General features: G+C 41.8%; 3 protein-coding genes across 3 annotated transcripts in view; 1 reads left to right on the forward strand and 2 right to left on the reverse strand.

Moving 5' to 3' along the window:
* The first annotated feature begins 1297 nt into the window (after positions 1-1297).
* On the forward strand, positions 1298-8049 carry mios (missing oocyte, meiosis regulator, homolog (Drosophila)). The gene is made up of 11 exons (XM_060861381.1): positions 1298-1359; positions 1832-3378; positions 4026-4124; positions 4205-4459; positions 5322-5491; positions 5584-5649; positions 5917-6075; positions 6237-6389; positions 6489-6693; positions 6843-6972; positions 7787-8049. The coding sequence occupies exons 2-11, from the start codon at positions 2070-2072 to the stop codon at positions 7875-7877; spliced, it is 2637 nt and encodes an 878-aa protein (XP_060717364.1). The 5' UTR covers positions 1298-1359; positions 1832-2069; the 3' UTR covers positions 7878-8049.
* A 2292-nt stretch (positions 8050-10341) lies between these two features.
* On the reverse strand, positions 10342-17218 carry ica1 (islet cell autoantigen 1). The gene is made up of 13 exons (XM_060861382.1): positions 17114-17218; positions 16611-16640; positions 16345-16516; positions 16184-16256; positions 15202-15325; positions 14784-14982; positions 14070-14195; positions 13865-13963; positions 13104-13204; positions 12974-13023; positions 11971-12234; positions 11721-11810; positions 10342-11236 (listed from the first exon to the last, which is right to left on the reverse strand). Exons 2-13 carry the CDS (start codon positions 16625-16627, stop codon positions 11115-11117), a joined length of 1437 nt encoding a protein of 478 aa, XP_060717365.1. The 5' UTR covers positions 16628-16640; positions 17114-17218; the 3' UTR covers positions 10342-11114.
* Positions 17219-19416: 2198 nt separating this feature from the next.
* The window catches only part of LOC132839939 (neurexophilin-1), a 4946-nt gene continuing 3487 nt past the window's right edge, over positions 19417-20875 (reverse strand). Inside the window, exon 2 of the mRNA XM_060861153.1 lies at positions 19417-20037. Within this exon, the coding sequence (XP_060717136.1) occupies positions 19417-20037 (621 nt within the window). The remainder of the gene's footprint in view (positions 20038-20875) is intronic.

Consider the following 20875-nt stretch of genomic DNA (forward strand, 5'->3'; position numbering starts at 1 on the left):
ATTATCCATTGTTATGTAAATGCAGTTATAAATGCAACTTATTTATATGTATACTTATATATATGTAAAGATGATGTCCCAGTATGTGAAGCAATAGATGAACTACAGTAGTCATTTGGAATTTAAAGAGATTTAGATTATAAATACAGACCATGATGAAGATGTTTGATACTGTAAAGAAAGAAAGAAAGAGAGAAAGAAAGAAAGAAAGAAAGAACGAAAGAAAGAAAGAAAGAAATTTTACACCTACTGCTTGTTTTTACTGGAACTGTATTTTTGTACATGGTGTAACAGTAAAAGTTTGTGTTCCTCAACTCTGGAGGCGAGAGCTTCCTCCATGGACCATGATGCTGCCAGAAACAGAAGAGAAGGAGATGGAAAGAACTTAAAAACAAAGTTGCCTTGAATTTATATGGAGGAGCAGAAAACCATAAATCTGTTGTTTACTGAGTGGGTAACTGGGCAGAGGATTGGTGTGAAGTATGAAATAAAAAGCCCTTTTATCATTTTTTCCACAACTTGTTTTTCCCCTCTGGGATCACTTTTAGGTCACTGTTACAGTATGTGTGACAGCTTTCGTGCAGAACATCTCAGAGCATCTCTTGCCATGATTTTGTGTAATATCGGATGAATCACGCTGGTATTTATGGTATTTAGCCTTAGGTTTGTTCCTCATGCTAGCCTGTATGTTAGATGTCTACTCTTATTAATAACAGTTATATCTTTGTGAATTAATCTGCATGATACGTACATGGAAAGTGTTTATAGCTCAAAGATTATTAATAATAGTAATAATAATATTAATCATCATCATCATCATCATCATATAAAAATAACAATAAAAGGTTTATGGACATTAAAGTGTCACAAATGATCAAACTTGATTTTTTTTGTTGTTATAATATAAGATTCAAAGTTAACCGAATCAGTGTTCTTTCTTTCTTGGCTATAAGAGAGAGAGAGAGAGAGAGAGAGAGAGAGAGAGAGAGAGAGAGAGAGAGAGAGAATTATGAATGGATAATTATTATTCATAATTAATGAATAAATAATGAATAATTATTATTCATAATTATTATATATTTATATATATACTGAATAAATATACAGAACTATAGACAGTGTTTTGTTCTTTCCTTAACACAACTTTGTTAAATGTCAATACAAACGGTTTCATGCAACTTGTGTGGCAGTGAGGTGTCAAATCTATAATACGAATAAAAATAAAATAAAATTTGTAAACACAAAAAATAATGAAAACTCTTGATTTTCGAACTCGCGCAGACTTTTCTTTTGAAGGCGGCGCGTGACGTCATGGCGTGAGCACGCGCTTAGTAAACAAGACAAGAACTTAGGAACGGCGTAAGTGTGAATTTACATGATTTTATAAAACATTTTGTTCAACAGTTTTATTCCTGTCGAACAGCGATTTCTTTCCCCCCAAACAGCGACTGAATTGTGTGAAATTTCTAAATGACATTAAAACGACATAGAAAGCTAGCATAATTAGCACAATGCTAACACCTGTTTAGCGGTTTGTGAGAGATTCTCAACATTATACACAGGAAACTGCTGTAAAACATTCTTTTATAACGTTAAACTAAAATATCTACGTGACATGTTGTAGTATATTTTTAACGACATGAGTACATTCTCGCTAACAGTGTTAATAGCTTGAGTGTAACTGAACTATATTGTCTTTTATTTTGTAAATAAACCCTTTTTTAAAATGTTCAAACAAAGATTAGATAGAAATGTTTAAATTCAGTTAAGAGAATGTTCAAGTTTGTTCACACGTAGATTCACTAGTGTTAGTTTTCTTGTCTAATTTCAGGTTTCAAGTCAACAGAGTGATTGTGTCCCAAACCACATCGATTGTGTCCCAAACCACATCCATTTCACTATGCAGTGCACTACTTAGTGCCATCATTTCCTTCTAATAAGGGAGAAGTCTACATACTAAACCTGTCCATCTGGCTGACTCGTGAGTCTTTGAAATGAAGGAGAAATGAGAAACCACTAAAGCCACTGTCGTATACGTGAAGCATCGGCGACTGAACGCTCCTGTCACGATGAGCGCTTCCAAGCCAGACATCCTGTGGTCCCCGCACCAAGCTGACCGCTTTGTCATCTGCGACTCTGAGCTGAGTCTGTACCGAATCACAGTTGGCACCTCAGAGGCCAAAGCCGGCGCGCTGCCGTTATCCGAGGAGACGGCGGCGACGCTTCTGGCCATTAATTCGGACACTCCGTATATGAAATGCGTTGCCTGGTACCCAAAGCATGAGCCGGAGTGTTTGCTCGCTGTGGGTCAGGCTAACGGTCGAGTGGTGCTCACCAGCCTCGGACAGAGCCACAACTCCAAATGCAAGGATCTGATGGGGAAGGAGTTTGTGCCCAAGCACGCACGGCAGTGTAACACGCTGGCATGGAACCCAGTGGACAGCAGCTGGCTTGCTGCGGGCCTGGACAAGCACCGAGCAGATTTCTCTGTTCTGATTTGGGACATCAGTAGTAAATATTCTCCTGAAGCAATACCAGCTGAAAAGCTCCGTCTTTCTGGAGATGTGGATTCCGGCACTGTGGTGACAAAACCGCTGTATGAGCTTGGACAAAATGATGCATGTTTGTCTCTTTGTTGGCTGCCTCGGGACCATCCGAAGCTTTTGCTCGCTGGAATGCATCGCAACCTGGCCATATTTGACTTGCGCAACACCAGCCAGAAAACCTTCGTCAACACCAAAGCTGTACAAGGTGTTGCGGTGGATCCACACTTCCCTGAGCGTGTGGCCTCTTTCTTCGAGGGTCAGGTGGCGATCTGGGACCTGCGGCGCTTTGAGAAGCCAGCGTTCACGCTCCCTGAGCAGGCCAAACCGCTCACCAAAGTGGCGTGGTGTCCGACACGCACTGGTCTTCTGGCTACCCTGACACGTGATGCCAATGTGGTGCGCCTGTACGACATGCAGCACACACCTACGGGACCCGTCGGCTCAGACGAAAGCGAACCCACAGTGATCGAACGTGGAGTACAACCGGGCAGCGGTACAGATGGCGTCATCAGCAGCTTTGCCTGGCATCCGTCCGCTCAAAACCGCATGGTGGTGGTAGCACCCAATCGTGCCATGAGTGACTTTACAGTGTTTGAGCGAATCTCGCTGGCCTGGAGCTCCACCACCGACCTGGTCTGGGCGTGCGGACGCCACCTGTACGAGTGTGCCGAAGACATCAGAGACGGCGGAGTGGCCGAGAAAGACATCGCCACTAAAATGAGGGAGCGTGCTCAGTCACGCTACGGCCATGACACCGTCCAATTATGGAGGAACCACTTGCTGGCTGGTGGAAATGATCCACAGATCAGGTCCCTCTGGTACACCTTACATTATATCCTTTATTTAATATTGAATATCAGCAACAGTTCTGTGATAAAACTGTGTTAAAGAAAATGGAATGTTTATAATTTATACAGCGCTCTAAAGTTGAAAGCAGTTTGTAATGTTTGTAAAGTGATTTTAGATTGTTGATCATTTTAAAGATACTTTTAGAAAAACAGCAATTTGCACATTTTTTTCCATGTAATCAAGCTGTGTTTGTTTTTGTTTTTGTTTTATTTTTTCCCCAAAAAAATTTGGATCGTGTTTTTCCGGCCCAGAAACGAACAAACAGAGATGCTGACCTTTACCCCTTTTCCTTATAAGGTGGCCCACGAAGCTGTTAACAGATGTGTTGTAGTTGTTTGAGGGGTAATCGCACGGCTTGTCGATATTTTCCTTGCAGTCGCAGTTCTGCTCTAAAGGAACAAACCGCTTCTTTAAGATTTAGCTCATGCACAAAAGACATAACATGAGCTTTATTCGGTGTCGAACATGTGCGACATGTACAGTATCACAGACACTTACATCACTGTCAATATACAGTACAGAGAATCTCAAACTACTTCCTCTCTTTTCACACCATTTGGTAAACTACAGCTTTAATTGTATCACGGTTTTTCTCCGTGTTTTATATAAAGTTTCCTATATAAGACTCACTCATGCAGCAGTACACTGAGGACATGGAGCAGCGACAGCAGGGAAACAAACAGTCTCTGATCTACTCAGGCATCAAGAATATTGTCAAGTCCTGTTCTGGTGAGTTATAAACGAGTATAACGGCATATTAACGAGCGTGACCCGGCTGTTCAGAACCGTGTACTCGTTACATCCTTCAGGTACCACGGAGTTACGGCGCTGCTGGAAAGGCTCGGAGAAGCCGACAGACGTGGTGCAGTATCACAGCGAGGAGCGCAGCTTGGCTCTGCAGCTGTGCGGCTGGATCGGTCGCGGGCCGGACGTCGACATCGAGCCGTTTCTCAGGTCTCTGGAGCAGGAAGGAGAATGGGAACGAGCCGCATCCGTGGCCCTCTTTAACCTCGACATACGCCGGGCCATCCAGATCCTCCAAAAAGGAGCGTCGGCAGATAAAGGTAACGGCGTCTAACAGATAAAGGAAAATAAAAAAATCTGCGAGAGACAAAAAGACCGAATGTGATCGGATTCTGTAACAAATGGGAAAACTTTTAAATTGGATATAAAAAAAAAAAAAGTTAACATGTAATAAGAGTTGATTGTATTTTTTTTCCTTTACAGTTAATTTTATAGACATAATTTCAGTGTGAAATTTGTAACCGAATTAAACAAGCTGCAGTTTGTAGGTCGTGTTTTTTAGCTGTGTGTTTTCTCGGTATTATCACGGTTTTAAAAATAATTTTAAAGCTTTGTAGAGTTCAAAGCAATCAGGTAGTTAGTAATATCGGCTGATGCTGGAAATGTGGCTTCTTTACATAGTAAAGATTAACATGTAGATGCAGAGATTCCTGTTAAAATGCGAAAATGGATCAATTTACCTGCAAAATATCAATCAGTTTTGCATCGGCTTATTATAGAAGTGTGTGTGTGTGTGTGTGTGTGTGTGTGTGTGTGTGTGCTCTAATGCACAACACCTTTATGTAACATGGTGAATGTCATTAGATGGTTTGTATGAAATGTTAACAGCCCTGAGAATCTCTGTGCTCAAAAAACGGGCCTCGTTCACCGCCTTGTACAAGAAACGATCGTTTTTTTTTCTTTTTCTAGGCTTTAAACTGAGACATAAAATGTCCAACACTGCAGAGAGAAAGTAAAAATCTAATGATATTAATACAAATGAAACCTAACATGACAGAAATACAGTCGGTTCTCTTTCTACGGAACGTCCTAAGTCGTGAATAACGCGCTAATTAGCGTACGTTAACACACGTGTGCGGTGTTAAGCGCCTGCAGCGTTCACCGTGTCGATGTTTTATCCAGCCGACCTGAACCTGAACGTGGTGGCCATGGCTCTGTCCGGATACACGGACGAGAAAGCGTCTCTGTGGAGGGAGATGTGCAGCACGCTGAGACTACAGCTGAAGAAGCCTTACCTGTGTTCCATGTTCGCCTTCCTCACCAGCGAACCCGGGGCGTACGACACCGTGCTGGTGGGTAACAAAGCGCACGTCAGTATCACGTGTACAGCACTTCATGTAACCCACGAACGTGGCTGTGAGTCATTATTTGTCTGTCTGTACAGAACGAGAGCCGCATTGCTGTGAGAGACCGAGTGGCCTTCGCCTGTATGTTCCTCAATGACAATCAGGTCAAAACCTTCGTTTATATCAGTTGCTTCAAAAGATGAGCAGAAGTTTTAAAAAAGTTTTAATTTAATTATATTTGAGTTTTTTTTTTTTTCAGTCAATAGTTTTTATCAGTCTTTCTTTTATCACTAAAATGATAACGTTTGATTTGAATTATTTCTGTACTTACTTACTTACTTGTACACAGAATTTGTCCTTTTAAGGATGTTAATTTTTTTAGATTTATTTGTATTGGTCTATAATTCATTGTTTATCCCGTTTGGTCTCAGCTGTCCCGGTTCATCGATAAGCTGACCAATGAGATGAAGGAGGCGGGGAATCTGGAGGGCGTTCTGCTGACCGGTCTGACGAAGGACGGCGTGGACCTGGTGGAGAGCTACGTGGACCGAACGGGAGACGTGCAGACCGCCAGTTTTTGCTTGCTCAGGGTAGGACACGGGAACACACACACACACACAGTCATTTAAAGTTATGTCATTTCTAAGTATTCCGTTAGAAAGAAATAGTTTCATAATGTTTGAAGGGCAGAAATGCAAATGAGGCTTTTATAATGCATAAAGCAGTAGTGTGTGTGTGTGTGTGTGTTCAGGGTTCCAGTGTTGAAGTAGTAAAGGATGCCCGTGTACAGTGCTGGATCGAGAACTACCGCAACCTGCTGGACGCCTGGAGGTTCTGGCACAAACGGGCCGAATTCGACATCCACAGGAGCAAACTGGACCCCAGCTCTAAGCCTCTCGCTCAGGTAAGAACTCTAGTCTGTTTTTTCCCTCCTCACTGTTCCTCTAGTCAGTTTTCTTCTTCATCCACGGACACGATGTCCTGCTTTTTATCTGCTGTGCAGGTGTTTGTAAGCTGTAACTTCTGCGGGAAGTCCATATCGTTCAGCTGCTCCGCCCTGCCCCATCAGGGCCGCGGTTTCAGCCAATACGGCGTCAGCGGCTCGCCAACCAAGTCAAAGGTCACCAGCTGTCCGGGCTGCCGGAAACCGCTGCCACGCTGCGCCCTCTGCCTCATGAACATGGGAACACCAGTGTCTTCCTGCACAAGTATTAATCAGCAGTAAACTCTGCTTTGTCGGCATTCTAGTGTTTTGTAGCTAAGGACATAAAATAACACACCGTAAAATCAGTATTTATTTATATTTTATAAACAACATACAGAAGCGTGTTCGTGAACTTTCATGAACTTTCAACAGGCACCGGAAAGTCTGGAGAGAAGGTCGACCTTCCGAGAGATAAGACACTCGCTCAGTTCAACAACTGGTTCACTTGGTGCCACAACTGTCGCCATGGAGGTCACGCTGGTCACATGCTTAGCTGGTTCAGGTGAGCACACTTACATTCTCCACAACATTAAAGGTGGGGTCTCTGTTGTTTGAGAAATGCTTCACAAAACAAAACAAAAAAACAAAACTAGCGCGTAGCCAATGAGCAGAAAGGGGCGTGTCTTGTCAATATGGGCGGAGAGAGTGTTCAGTGAGCATGTGTGACATTATCATTAGCAGAAAGCAGGTTTAACATTGACATGGAGGATAAAAACAAAGAAAGAAAGTGAAGAAAGGCTTACGATAAGGTAAGAAGTAGGACGTGTTAATATAGGATCAGCTTTCCAGCGCTGGAGAGAACTGAACGTCTTCGGCGTGAAACGGAGATAAACCTTTCACGGTACAACACACAGTACTACAAAAACACATCTGTATTAACATGGTATTACTCATTGTGTTTATTTATTGATAAAAATCTCCCCTCGGTCAGCCGCCCCAGCAGGTTCCGCCATAATACTTGTCTGGGTTATACTTGGGTTATACTTGTCTGGTGTATGTGTGGGCGGAGCTATCAAAACAGGGTGGTGTTTGGTGATTTCAAATGTCAACATTGGCTTTTAAACAATGGAGACCCCACCTTTAAATACAGTGTTAAACAGATAAAACGTAACGTTTCACTCATTAATAGTTTGTTAATAAGGCAATTAAGGAAGACGAATAAAACGCTCGCATCAAACAATTACCTTTTAATGGATTGTTGTAGATTATTTACTTACTTATGTGTCTGTATACATCCATGTATGTGTGAGTGAGACGGATATCACACACATACAACAACACCCGTGCTCTAAAACACGGTCTCCTTTCTCCTGTAGAGACCACAGCGAGTGCCCGGTTTCAGCATGCAGCTGTAAATGCATGCAGCTCGACACAACGGGTAACCTGGTGCCTTCAGACCGGTTATAACCACGCAGTGTTCCAGCCTTCAGACCTGATCAGTTGAATCCAGACAAACGTTTAGTTCCTACTAATGAATGGACTCCAATTAAAACAAAAATTTGCCCTGTGACTGGGCAACACATGAAAATAGATTTGTTTTACTGCTTCTGCTGTTTATAAAGTGCAGTTTTGAGCAACAGTTTAGCGTCTTCTTTTGCCTTGTGTGTGATTATGGCAGTGAAAATCTTGTCTGGATATGAAGTGATGCTGAGCCACAATGCAGTATGGGACTTTTACAAACCATCACAACACAGAGGATCCAGCAAGATCCTGCATTTTTTTGTGATTAAAAAGTTTCTGGCTGATTCACATGACTGACAGGAATAAAGGAGAAAGTCACTCATAATTTAAGGCTAATATTACAGAAAAAAAGTAGAGCTATTTATCTTTAGCTAATTAATTAAGAAAACATAAAAAATATATATATATATGACCTCCTTTTACAAAGCACTAACACTGGAGACTCCTTCCTTCCATAAACCTTACAGAAATATCGTATCGATGTTTTTAATTCAACAGATCGAGTAAATAAAGCCAAAAGCGCTATGAGGCATTATGGGGATCCTACACATTCCTACAATCCACAACTAAAAAAGTCCTGTTTGGGTCTTTTAATGGGCTGATTTCATTTCAAATGTATCAAGAAGTTCATGAAGTTTAGAAAGATTTGTACATCATTACCTTTAAGGGGGGGCACGGTGGCTTAGTGGTTAGCACGTTCGCCTCACACCTCCAGGGTTGGGGGTTCGATTCCCGCCTCCGCCTTGTGTGTGTGGAGTTTGCATGTTCTCCCCGTGCCTCGGGGGTTTCCTCTGGGTACTCTGGTTTCCTCCCCCGGTCCAAAGACATGCATGGTAGGTTGATTGGCATCTCTGGAAAATTGTCCGTAGTGTGTGATTGTGTGAGTGAATGAGAGTGTGTGTGTGTGCCCTGCGATGGGTTGGCACGCCGACCAGGGTGTATCCTGCCTTGATGCCCGATGACGCCTGAGATAGGCACAGGCTCCCCGTGACCCGAGGTAGTTCGGATAAGTGGTAGAAGATGAATGAATGAATGAATTACCTTTAAGCGCCTCTGATATCACCTGCAGCATGACTCCAGGTGAGCAGCAACACCTTAACCCAGGTGTACTGTGCAACAGCGCCATCTGCTGGGCTTCTGCTGTGAAGTTAGATGGTTGCACCACTAGATGGCGTGAATGACCGACAATAACGATTAAAAATTCCAAGTTTTCAGGATAAAAGTTTGGAGTATTGTGATTCATTCAAGTTGCCTTTTTAGGTTCCTGGGAAGTGGGCGTGCTCCTGTCTGGTACGACCCATCACTCAAATATCTTATGCTCTTATGCAGACCTTTTGCATTTAGCTCATTACTTAAGTAGGGGAAGTCGTGGCCTAATGGTTAGAGAGTTTGACTCCTAACCCTAAGGTTGTGGGTTCGATGCTCTCGGGCCAGCAATACCAACGACTGAGGTGCCCTTGAGCAAGGCACCGAACCCCCCAACTGCTCCCCGGGTGCCGCAGCATAAATGGCTGCCCACTGCTCCGGGCGTGTATTCACGGTGTGTGTGTGTTCACTGCTGTGTGTGTGCACTTTGGATGGGTTCACCGTACTTAGCTGTACGTCACGTCACTTTCACTTTCATTGAGAGTGAAGGACCGCTCTGCTGTCCAACTAAAACCTACTGAAGGGCTTAAACAACGCGTGTACGTAACTGAGGTCAAGACAAACCCACGTGTGCACTTCATTTCATCTAATCACACTCCAAAGCTAAGATCTGACCATTTAAATTAGACCCATTTGAGACGTACGTCTCGTCTTATTTCTTTCGAGATGCAAAAGAAAGAGCGTGACTGTTTAAAGCTGCTATTAACATAAAGACAGGAAGTAACGTGTTTTATGGACTGAGCTCTTATGTCCAAATTATGGAGAGCTACTGAAGATGCCGAAGAACCTCGGATCTCGGCTCCAGAGCGTGACAGGTAAAGTACGCGAAATTGACGCCTTTGTTATTGACGTCGTCTTTACACAAACGGTGTAAATTTCAGGAAAATTGAACAACGCAAAATTTGGATTTTGTGTTTTGGTCAAAAATTATGCTGAATGTTACTGAGATCAAGATAAATGCAGGAGTGCACTTGGTTTCATCCAATCACACTGATCATTTGCACCACTGCACAATTTTTTTGGGCCAATCAGAATCAAGAATTCAAACAGTGCAGTTTAATAAAAAAACAAAAAACCTCCTTTGACATTTGCTCTACAACACAAACACATAAAACCATCAGCAACACAAAACAGCACCAGAACCAACGTTCGTATCATTCATTCTTACCGACTATTTTGGTTGATGCTCCATAACCGTTCGAGACAGACGTTTCTGTATAAAATGATTTATTCCATATATATATATATATATATATATTCATGCTTTATATGAAGTTACATTTGTTTTTAGAACATAATAATAATAATTCAATAATAATTGAAAACGTCTTAAACTAAACACACACAGAAAGTTCTGAGTTTCTGAGACAGTTATAATGCCTTATAATGCGAGATATGTGTTATGAACACTACTCATATATAATGTTCATAACAGTTATGTGTAACATTACAACTATAGAAACAATAACTTGTAATAAATAAACAAACAAACAAATAAATAAATAAATTCATCAACCATGTACAGTATACGATGCCATTATGTCATGTTATGAATGTTTTCACTTATAGTTATTATGCTGTAAATACGGTCTATGAACATGATTTATTCAGCAGGAGATTTTTACTCTTTTTTCATACTTTATTTTATACTGTTTTAAATAACTGTGTTTAAAGAGCTTTAAAGGAAACAAAATGAACTGCAGAAGTGTTAAAAGCGTGAGCAGAGACTGATTCGTTTACGTTCCTGTTATAAGAAGGTGTTTAAAAAGTCCAGATGATGTATGAAATGTTCTTACAGTGGAGTAAAGAAACGTTCAGGGGGCAAAGAGACTGATAAATTTCCACTCAGTCCCAAATTTAATCCATGGTTGATGTTTGGGAGCTGAACACATCAGCAATGTAGAGTAAAACCACATGGAGGTGTTTGTTATGGTGTCATGAGTTTAACTGCTATTTTAAAACAGAAATCATGATATTTAAGCTAGCGTCTCTAAGATGGCCGCCGAGTGGACAGAATTTACCGGAAGGACTTTGCTCTTAGGCACTGAAGAGCTCGTGCTCGTTGTCTGTTCTGCCGACTGCGTCTGGGTTGGTGAGAGGATCCAAATCGGCGAAGAGGTTAAACCATGCGGAGCGATCCTTCCCACTCTCACTGGTGTCTGTACATCACACACACACACACACACACACACACACACACACACACACACACAGAAAACTGAACTAACTCTTGTGACTGCAGTTAAATCAAAAACTATTTCTCCAGCATCAATGAATCAAGGAATCAAACAAGGAATCAATTAATGAATCAAACAATGAATCTATCTATCTACTTTTGTTTCATTTTATAAACAAGGCTTAACAGATCAATGATTAAATCTTAACCTTCATTCAGATGTTTCCTCTTGTCTCTAAACGTGTATGAAATAATTTATTAAACACCGTGTGGCTTTCTACAGAGTCGATGTAAACACCCATAACCCACTTATTATTTTAAAGTCTAAACTTAGCTTACATAAAGAAGCTGGTGAATCCTGAGTATTGATTTTAAACTATCTTAAAGCTTTTAACAGCTTTAACTGGATTATTGTTCCAATATAAATGAAAGTAGAAGATATGAAGATCAGGGTCACGTGTACGTACCTCTCGCCGTCGGTTTGGACCTGATCTGATTGGCTCCTGTAGTTTGATCGCTCGGCCCTGAGGAGCTTTGGGAACTACCCAGAATCCATCCTAGAGTGAGAGAGATTGAATTATTCATCATTATAATCATTATTAATAATAATCCTAATATCAGTGTGTTGATTCCTCTTCAGGTCACTAAAAGGAGCAGTAGCTAAAGTATTAACGTATTAAGTGACATAAGAGAACATAGATGTTTGATGTGATGTACCGGACGCTGAAGAATGCAGGTTGTGGATGTTCTGGTCCAGGAGTTGTGACGGGAGGAAGAACGAAGCCTCCTCTTCCTCTTCAGGATGAGCTTCTGTGAGCGCAGACTTCCCTCCGTCCTCGCTCTCGTCCTCCCCGAACACGTCCCTCCACTCCCGGGAGAAATCGGTGTCCTCCACAGAGCTGGAGCCGAAGATCTCGGCGAGCGCGCTCGGTCCGTCCTTCTCCTGAGCTCTGATGCCGCACGCCGTCTCCTCTCCGGCTCCTAAACGCACGGCTGACGTTCACGCCACATTTCCACAGCCTCGTTTGTTTCAAAACATTTATTAGCCATTTATTAATGATCTAATTTACTGAATAAATGATTCATTCCTGGGGGCACGGTGGCTTAGTGGTTAGCACGTTCGCCTCACACCTCCAGGGTCGGGGTTCGATTCCCGCCTCCGCCTTGTGTGTGTGGAGTTTGCATGTTCTCCCCGTGCCTCGGGGGTTTCCTCCGGGTACTCCGGTTTCCTCCCCCGGTCCAAAGACAAGCATGGTAGGTTGATTGGCATCTCTGGAAAATTGTCCCTAGTGTGTGAGTGAATGAGAGTGTGTGTGTGTGTGTGTGCCCTGTGATGGGTTGGCACTCCGTCCAGGGTGTATCCTGCCTTTATGCCCGATGACGCCTGAGATAGGCACAGGCTCCCTGTGACCCGAGGTAGCTCGGATAAGCGGTAGAAGATGAATGAATGAATGAATGGAATGATTCATTCCTTCATGACTTCCAACAGATTTCACGGTGAATTAAAGCTCCTTTACTGAATATTAATAATTTTATTTATTTTTGTAAAATAATCTATTTTTGTCCAATATAATCATTTCCACCTGGACATGCTGCTTTACTGCCATTTTAAAATGGGATGATGATGTAAAGTGATGCAAACTTCTGCTGCTCTATAGGAGGTTGTGATTATTATCAGCACCCTGAAGCTCCTCTGTGATTCAGACACACGGGTTCCTACCTGTCTGATTCGTGTCTTTAATCCGATCCTCGTCGTCTATCGAAATCAGCCTGTAAACACAGAAAACGGTCGCGTCAGACGTTCGACTCGGGAAACGCGGAAACGATTAACAGGAGAAAACGTCTCTCACGTGTCTTCTACGGCGAGACTCGGCCTCACTTCCCCTTCTTCTGTTTCCTTGTATTTTTTCTTGGTCCGTTTCTTTGCTCTCAGATCAGACCCTTTATTCTCCTGCGTACAGAGGGGAAAAAAACAAACATCTGTGATTGGTCGCATGGAACTGAGACGAACGACAAACAAAAGCAACGTTAATTCAGCGAATTTTAAATACGATCTTGTCCATTTTTAATTCCTTAAGCCACAAAGACGCTGGTTTTAAGTAACGGCTGGTGATTTCTGGTGATACGAGGCACAGCCAGCGCTGGAGACGAGATGTGGGCGTTTCTGGTGATGTGACCGAGCTGAAAAGACGGCGGAGGTCACGTGATCTGTAAGGGAGTCACGCTAATGATCCTGCTGGAGTTTTATACACAAATCTCCATCAGGAAAGTTTCATTTCTGTGGGAAAAGTTTGAGCGCTAAACTGTTCTCACCCATGTTACTATAGCAACCGGTAGTCTTGAAGGCTGGTACACCAACGAAGCCTTCATAGTTCATATCGCTTGGTGACTTAAAATCAGCCATAAAATCAGCAAAGTAGTTTTAGCTTTTTTTTACCATGTCATGTTTATTCATATCGTTTTTTTTAATATTGCTTCATCCTAGAGGTTTTCCTACACTTTTGCTCCTCCTGAAACAGGTTACTGTAAACACCTTGTACACAGATCTCTGATTCCTGCGTGTTAATAAGTGGTGATTTTTGTTCGTCGGGGACGTCGTGAAAGCTCTGACCTTCTGTGCCGAGGTCTCGTACGGCTGGCAGCCTTTAAAGCTCTCGTGAATGGCGGCCATGGTGTGAGAGGTTTTCTCCCAGAAATGCAACAACGTAGTCTGAAAAAATCAGAAAAAGACAAAAACTAAACGACATGCACGGATTATGACGGAGTGTTAAACACTGAGCTGTTCTGTGTGTGTGTCTCAGGCACCAGCGACTCACCTGGTAGTTAGTGAGGACGTGTGAGAGCAGGTTACATCGACTGGCTCCCAGTAAATCCACCTTCTGACAAACGTCGTTCTTTAGCTTGTCAAAGCCGGTTTTAGTGACACGCACCTGAGCTTGAACCTGCACGGGACGGCGGGAAAAGATGCCGAACACACACACACACACACACACACACACACACACACGCACAGAAAAGGAGAGAAAATCTGTCCAAACTTGTTTAAAGATTCAGTACAAACATTTTTACATCAACTCGGCTGCTTCTAGTCTGCTTGTAATTAGAGATCACTACATGTTACATACAACTATTAATATCCACCAGTTAATTACCACAACATCAGTTTTTTATTTACGTAGACGATTTATGTTAAAGGTGCGATTTGTATTTTTGCATGTGAGTGTTTAGGTTTTGTGCTTCGCTCTTTCATGGTCTGTAACAATCCTGTGATTTAAATGACACCCTAAAAAGAAAAAAAAGGGGGAAAAAATATTATTGTGATACAGGGTATGATTTTCTGGCCCTGAAATGAACTGGGCTGCGGACAAAACAAATCGCTGTGATGGCTGTGCTCAGCTCAGGAGCAGAAATAAAACGTGTCTCAGGCAGGAGAGGGTTTTAAAAAAATTACACACCGCCCCTTTAACTTTAGCTGTAAGACCACATTCAGGGTCATTAATATGAAGAGTGTGTGTCGTTGAGTCACTGACCTTCCGGAACTTTTCCATCTGTTTGTGGGTGTCGGGGTCCAGCTCCTGCGAGACGTCCTTCATCCACAGCAGGGCTCCGCGGTACTCGGTCCTCGCCTGCTCCATCCTGTTGACCGTGAGCCACGTGTCTGAGATGGCTCTGTAGCGGAACGTCTCCACTTCCTGGTACAGGCGGCAGAGCGGGACGCGCAGCGCCAGCCTACAGAGATTAGAGATTAGAGGCTGGATCATTCCATTAAACATTAAATAATCTTTCAAAACTTACAAGAACTTAGCAGGAGTCCAGCCATGTACAGAATATTTTGCAATTTATACTGAAATAAATTCAGCATTATATCTTATAAAATCTTCACATCCACCAAAATGTCTGTCTCTGTTTGTCTGTGCCCAAGTGTGTGTAGCTTCATTTAGCACACACCTCTGCTGAGAGGAGAAGCAGAGAGCTTTCCCCGTCGCCTGCATGATCTTCCCCGCTCGGCTTTTGTCCTGAGAGCCCTGAGAGCGCAGGAAACGTCCCAACTCGTTCTCCTCCTGAGACAGAACTGACCATACGACAAAGACGATGATCTTCCATGTCATGAATTGTTAAGCAACAACAATTTAACAACAGTCACGATTTTTTACCGATTAAAGAGAGAAACGTCACGCTTTTATCCGGTTAGAGTTACAGTTAACGATGCAGAAGGTCAGAACATGCTACATTTCACCAACTAAATAAAATACTCTGCATGCTGCATCACAAATTTTAAAAAATCTGCATCGAAAACACTCACTCACTCACTCACTCACTCACTCACTCATCTTCTACCGCTTATCCGAACTACCTCAGGTCACGGGGAGCCTGTGCCTATCTCAGGCGTTATCAGGCATCAAGGCAGGATACACCCTGGACGGAGTGCCAACCCATCGCAGGGCACACACACACACACACTCTCATTCACTCACACAATCACACACTACGGACAATTTTTCCAGAGAAGCCAATCAACCTACCATGCATGTCTTTGGACCGGGGGAGGAAACCGGAGTACCCGGAGGAAACCCCTGAGGCACGGGGAGAACATGCAAACTCCACACACACAAGGTGTTCTTTTTGTTCCTGAAATTAAAAATGCGACTGATGCTGAAAAGATTCTTCACTGTGGAGGAAATCAAGTGGGGAAAACAAAACCCTGTAAGATCTGATCATCATGACTAAACGGGAGGAAGTCTGGGCCGAGTGGAACGCGTTACAATGAGAGTGCTTTTAAACGGGATTAAAGGAGAAGTGCTGCATGTTTGAGAACACTAGATTTTTTCGGTCCCGTCTCGTAATCCTGTGATTTGCTCCTGCGCGTCTCTCAGAGCTGCTGTTGCTCTGGACAATGAACCGACGTTTAAATGTTTAAAACTCTACGTACGACAGATTCTCCTCTGGTACTGTTCGATCACTTTGAGGAGCTCCATGCATGTCCTCTGCACCGAGTGGAAAACCTGCAGTGGCAAAACAACTGAAATGAGTCTAACTGTAGAGGGAGGAGTCTGATTTGTGTCATCGTAGCATTTTTTGTGTCATTCCCACCTCCAGCTTGGCGTCGAGGTCGGCGTCTGAGGCCACCACATGTTCGTCCTCTTTCTTCCCAGTCACTTTAATCAACGTCTGTTTGGTCTTCCAGTATTTCTGCTGAAATTTATTCACAACTGTAGAGTCCTGACCCTGGACAAAGCGGTCAAAATACTCCCGAGCGTAACCACTGCCAAAACACACACACACACACACGTTAGTCTATAAATGAATCGTTATTATACTCTGCCTTGATTTTCAGTAATTATGTGCACAAAACCTACTAGTGTCCACCGTCCATGTATCCAGATAAGCTGGAAAAGAAAATATACACAAACAAACAAATAAATAAATAAACAAACAACACTTTTGGTAAATACTAAACACTGCACACCGGAAACATCACAAATGACCTTCTGTTTTGGAGAGTCTCTGACACAGTAGTAGTTTAGCCATCACACACAATGTCAGAAGCATATAGATATACAGATGGAGTCTTTACTACGCATGCGCAAAGGCCTCTATTCATCACTTACTCATTCAGCTGCAATGGAGCATATTGAGCTGCTTTATAACACTATTCACTCTAAATACACGTAAAATAATTGATCTATTTATAGTTTAGAACATTATGAGATTATTATTCTTTCTATGTTCTGTCGCATTAATGTAAACAAACATGTAAACAAACATGGTTTCCGGTTACAAAAAAACATAAATAAAAAACCGAAACAGGCTGTAAACAGGTTTATCGATTATTAAAACGTTCATTATTTTTTTTTTTTACCTTGTGGCTTTAAAATTGTGGCGTTTTTATTTTCCTTATTTTTAAAGCATCTCCTCCGTTCTTCTCTCCTCCCATTGTGCGTGATGGATTGTGCGCGATGACGTCACACCGACGTGCGTACAGAACCGACAGCTGATAGGTGACTCGTGCTGAACGAATCGGTTCTTTCTAAAAGCTTGTTTTTCTTTCTTCCTGTCTTTTTTAACTTATACACCTTTTTCTGTTCATAACGTGGAGGTAAATTTGTACTACATATAATTCTTTATTATTCGTAATGCTGAAGTCCAACCAAAACTTAACTGTATTTCTGGATTCATTTCAAAGTGTCGACTCAATAAAAGTGAGTCATATTGACTCTCCTGTTAGAGTGGATCTCCAGAACTACACAAAATGAAAATTATTAAAATAATAAATAAATAAATAAATAAATAAATAAATATTGTAACAGCAAAGTGAATTTGTGAAACAAATGTATTATTAAATGGATAAATACATACAAAACATACATGATACATGCTCTTTTCACAATACAGTAATGTGCAAGAGACAAGAAATCTATAAATACAAAGATTTAAAGATTTGGTGGAAGATGAAAATATCATTTAAATATTAATAATGTATATTATCATAGTTTTCTAATGTTGTAATAAATATTAAAGTACAAATATTACAATTGATATAGTTGATATAATTCACATTAATATTGTTCTAATATTATATTTTAATATTATTAATATTTTACTTAACATTTTATTGTATTGTTCATTATTACAGATTGATGTAGTGTCAATATATTCTTTTAATATAGACAAATCTTTATATGTTCATACTTTTTTCATATATTTTTTTCATGTATTTATGTATTTTTTTCATGTCCATTTTTTCCTTTGTGCTTAAACTCAGATAAACCATAAAAAACCCAACCGCAGTCATGTGGAAATTCATTATCAGCTCCATCACATCTGAGAGAAATCCTGAATAAACTGCATGTGTGATTCCTCACTTGGAACAGTTCCAACACCGATAATTAAGACAGATGAGACAAGCTGATGTGTCTTATTGTTTAGAATCTGGTTTATAAAAAAGTTTCTCATGCATTTGTAACTCTGTTAAGAGAACAGACAGCATCATATCATAACATCTAACATCACACGACACGCAAGGATCGTTAAAAGTCCTGTAGAGAGCCGAGACAACACTAAGGCCCGAGAGATCCTCTAAAGACTCTGACATGGTGTTGACTGGAGTGTTAAACCAAACGAAATGTCATCATCGTGTACGTTTTCAGCACCTTCTCTTCAATCCGAGGGATATCTGCCTTCTGTAATATTTATAACATTTCATCAATGTCAGTGAAGACAGATGTGCAGACGGAGCATCGGGAGAAAAAGAGATGATGCTGCTGACACGGTGTGATAAAGCACAGTCTCGTTCAGAACCACGTGCTCGAGCGTGTGAGGTGAAAAAGTGTCCACTCCACAAAAAAAAGATCACTAGAACCTGACGGCAGACATCATCATCATCTTCTTCATCATCATCTACATCATGAAATGAGTCCTGAGAACAAAAACACCAGAAAGAAAAGGCAAACCCCATTTACACAGAACGGGAAAAATTTTTATTACTATCCGATGACTAAAGAAATAGAAAACTCGTCACACTGAAATCATTTAAACTCCATTTAATTCACTTCTGAAGTTGACAACAGTTTCAGATGTTAGTCAGTTACATAAACTTCCACAATGATGTAATCCCCTACTGAATATCTACATTCCTCTACTGCTGGTTATGACTGTGGCTGTGTCTCAATCAGCTGATCAGGAAGTCGGATATTTTAATTGCTCTCTCTCTCTCTCTCTCTCTCTCTCTCTCTCTCTCTCTAAATCTCAAAATCCTTCCACTGCAATGGGACGTTCACTCGGGAAAGAATCCCACAACGCACTGCAAAAACCAGGCAGCTACGAAGCGCACTCATGATGTCCGATTACTGATAATGACGTCATAATTTCTGATGTGTTTCAGCTTAAACTAAAGGTATGAAATAAAAAAAAAAAATCCATATGTGAATCTTTTTAATAATGATGATGGATGTTGATGTTAGAAGGAATAAAAGCGTTCGCGAAAGATCGGACATGTTCGTATATTTGAAATGAACCAAATCATTTGTTGTCCTGTGGACAGAAACACAGCACCAACAAACTAGCACCAGAATCACTAAACACACCACAGATACAGAGTTTCCCTTGAATTTATTAGCTACAGGACTAGATTTGAACTCTGCTATGTCTGTTACAGAGGGATCATCATCCAGAACGGAAGTACGGAGCGTCGCTGTGGGAGTTATAATCTGGACAGACCTTCTGCAGCAGGTTGTATTCCATGCTGCGGAAGGACACGTACACGCAGATGACCTTGAACGGTTTGGAGCACAGCCACGCGACGTGACTCTGAGTGTGTTGATGCTCGCAGCTCTGTGACGAATCGTAGCTGCACCGAACTCCCCTCTTGCTCTGCTCCACCTTCTCCGACTCCACCCTGCAGTTAAACAGCTTTGACTCCACCGAGTCCTTCACCTCTTCCTGACTCGACCCGAACTCCACCGTCTTGCTGGACGGCGCCAATCCGATGGTGATGTTCCCGACTCCGGTGCTGTTACACAGGAAGTGGATGCTGAACGTCCCGTTTCCGTGGTCCACGATCTTGCCCTTGATAAGAAGGTCCAGCGAGGCAGATTTGACGCTGCAGTGGAAGTCTCCCCAGCCGAACATCTTCCTCAGTTTTCTGGTTTTGAAATTCAAAGCCTGATGTCCTTTAGCTTGCTGGTTTGCCAGATGCAGGCCCGTGTAGTCCAACAACCAGTCCTGAACCTCAATATAAGATTCATCACCTTGCTGAAGGTCAGTGTGTCCTTCAGTCAGCACGGTCTGTCAGGAGAACAATGACACAGTTTTAGAGTATTGTATTATAAATTCTAATGCTAAACAGTGCTGGAATGTGATTGGTCAAAAGGTGTTGATTAAATTTGTAAAACATTTCTACAACAGCTCGAAATGTCTCTGCGTCTGTTTAAAATGCCTTCATTTATTATTTAATTTACAGAACGAAACAGATCTGATTTGATTAAAGACTGTGATGACTGAGAAGACGAGGACGAAGACGAGGACGCTGTGACAGCACAAGTGTCTCATGTAAGCGGTACGATTTATTACTTATACCATAGATCAATAATCCAAATATTACACATTGTCACTTATCTGCAGCTCGGGCACTAAATTGAGGTCAGATATGAGTCAGATAGAGGACAAACCCTGGAGGCCGACATGCGTCATGGACTTCATTACACCTGCAGCATAACGTGTGTGTGTGTGTGTGTGTGTGTGTGTGTTTCATTTAAAGGTATACTGAATGTTTAAGTCCATCTGGAGGCAAATGCTTTCACTATATTCTCCCCTAGAGGACACATTAACGCTTTATAACTGAACTCAGCATCGTTTATTGAGGACCGTCTTATAAAACGAGTTCCAGATCTCACGAAACATTAAAGCAGCTATAAACAATCTCCAGTCTCACTTTTACTCTCTCGAGTTTCACAGACGTCCTCATCGGTAAATGTAACTATAAACAAATAAAACGTATGAAGTTGCGTTTTTAATAAAAGTTAAATAGTGAAAATTTCACAGTCCACTGTTCTCTTTCTCCATCCCTCTCTCTTTCGCTCTCTTTTTTCCTCTCTGTAATCCTGTCTGTCTCTCTCTCTTTCTC

The sequence above is a fragment of the Tachysurus vachellii genome, chromosome 25 (assembly GCF_030014155.1).
Source record: "Tachysurus vachellii isolate PV-2020 chromosome 25, HZAU_Pvac_v1, whole genome shotgun sequence".
NCBI lineage: Eukaryota > Metazoa > Chordata > Actinopteri > Siluriformes > Bagridae > Tachysurus > Tachysurus vachellii.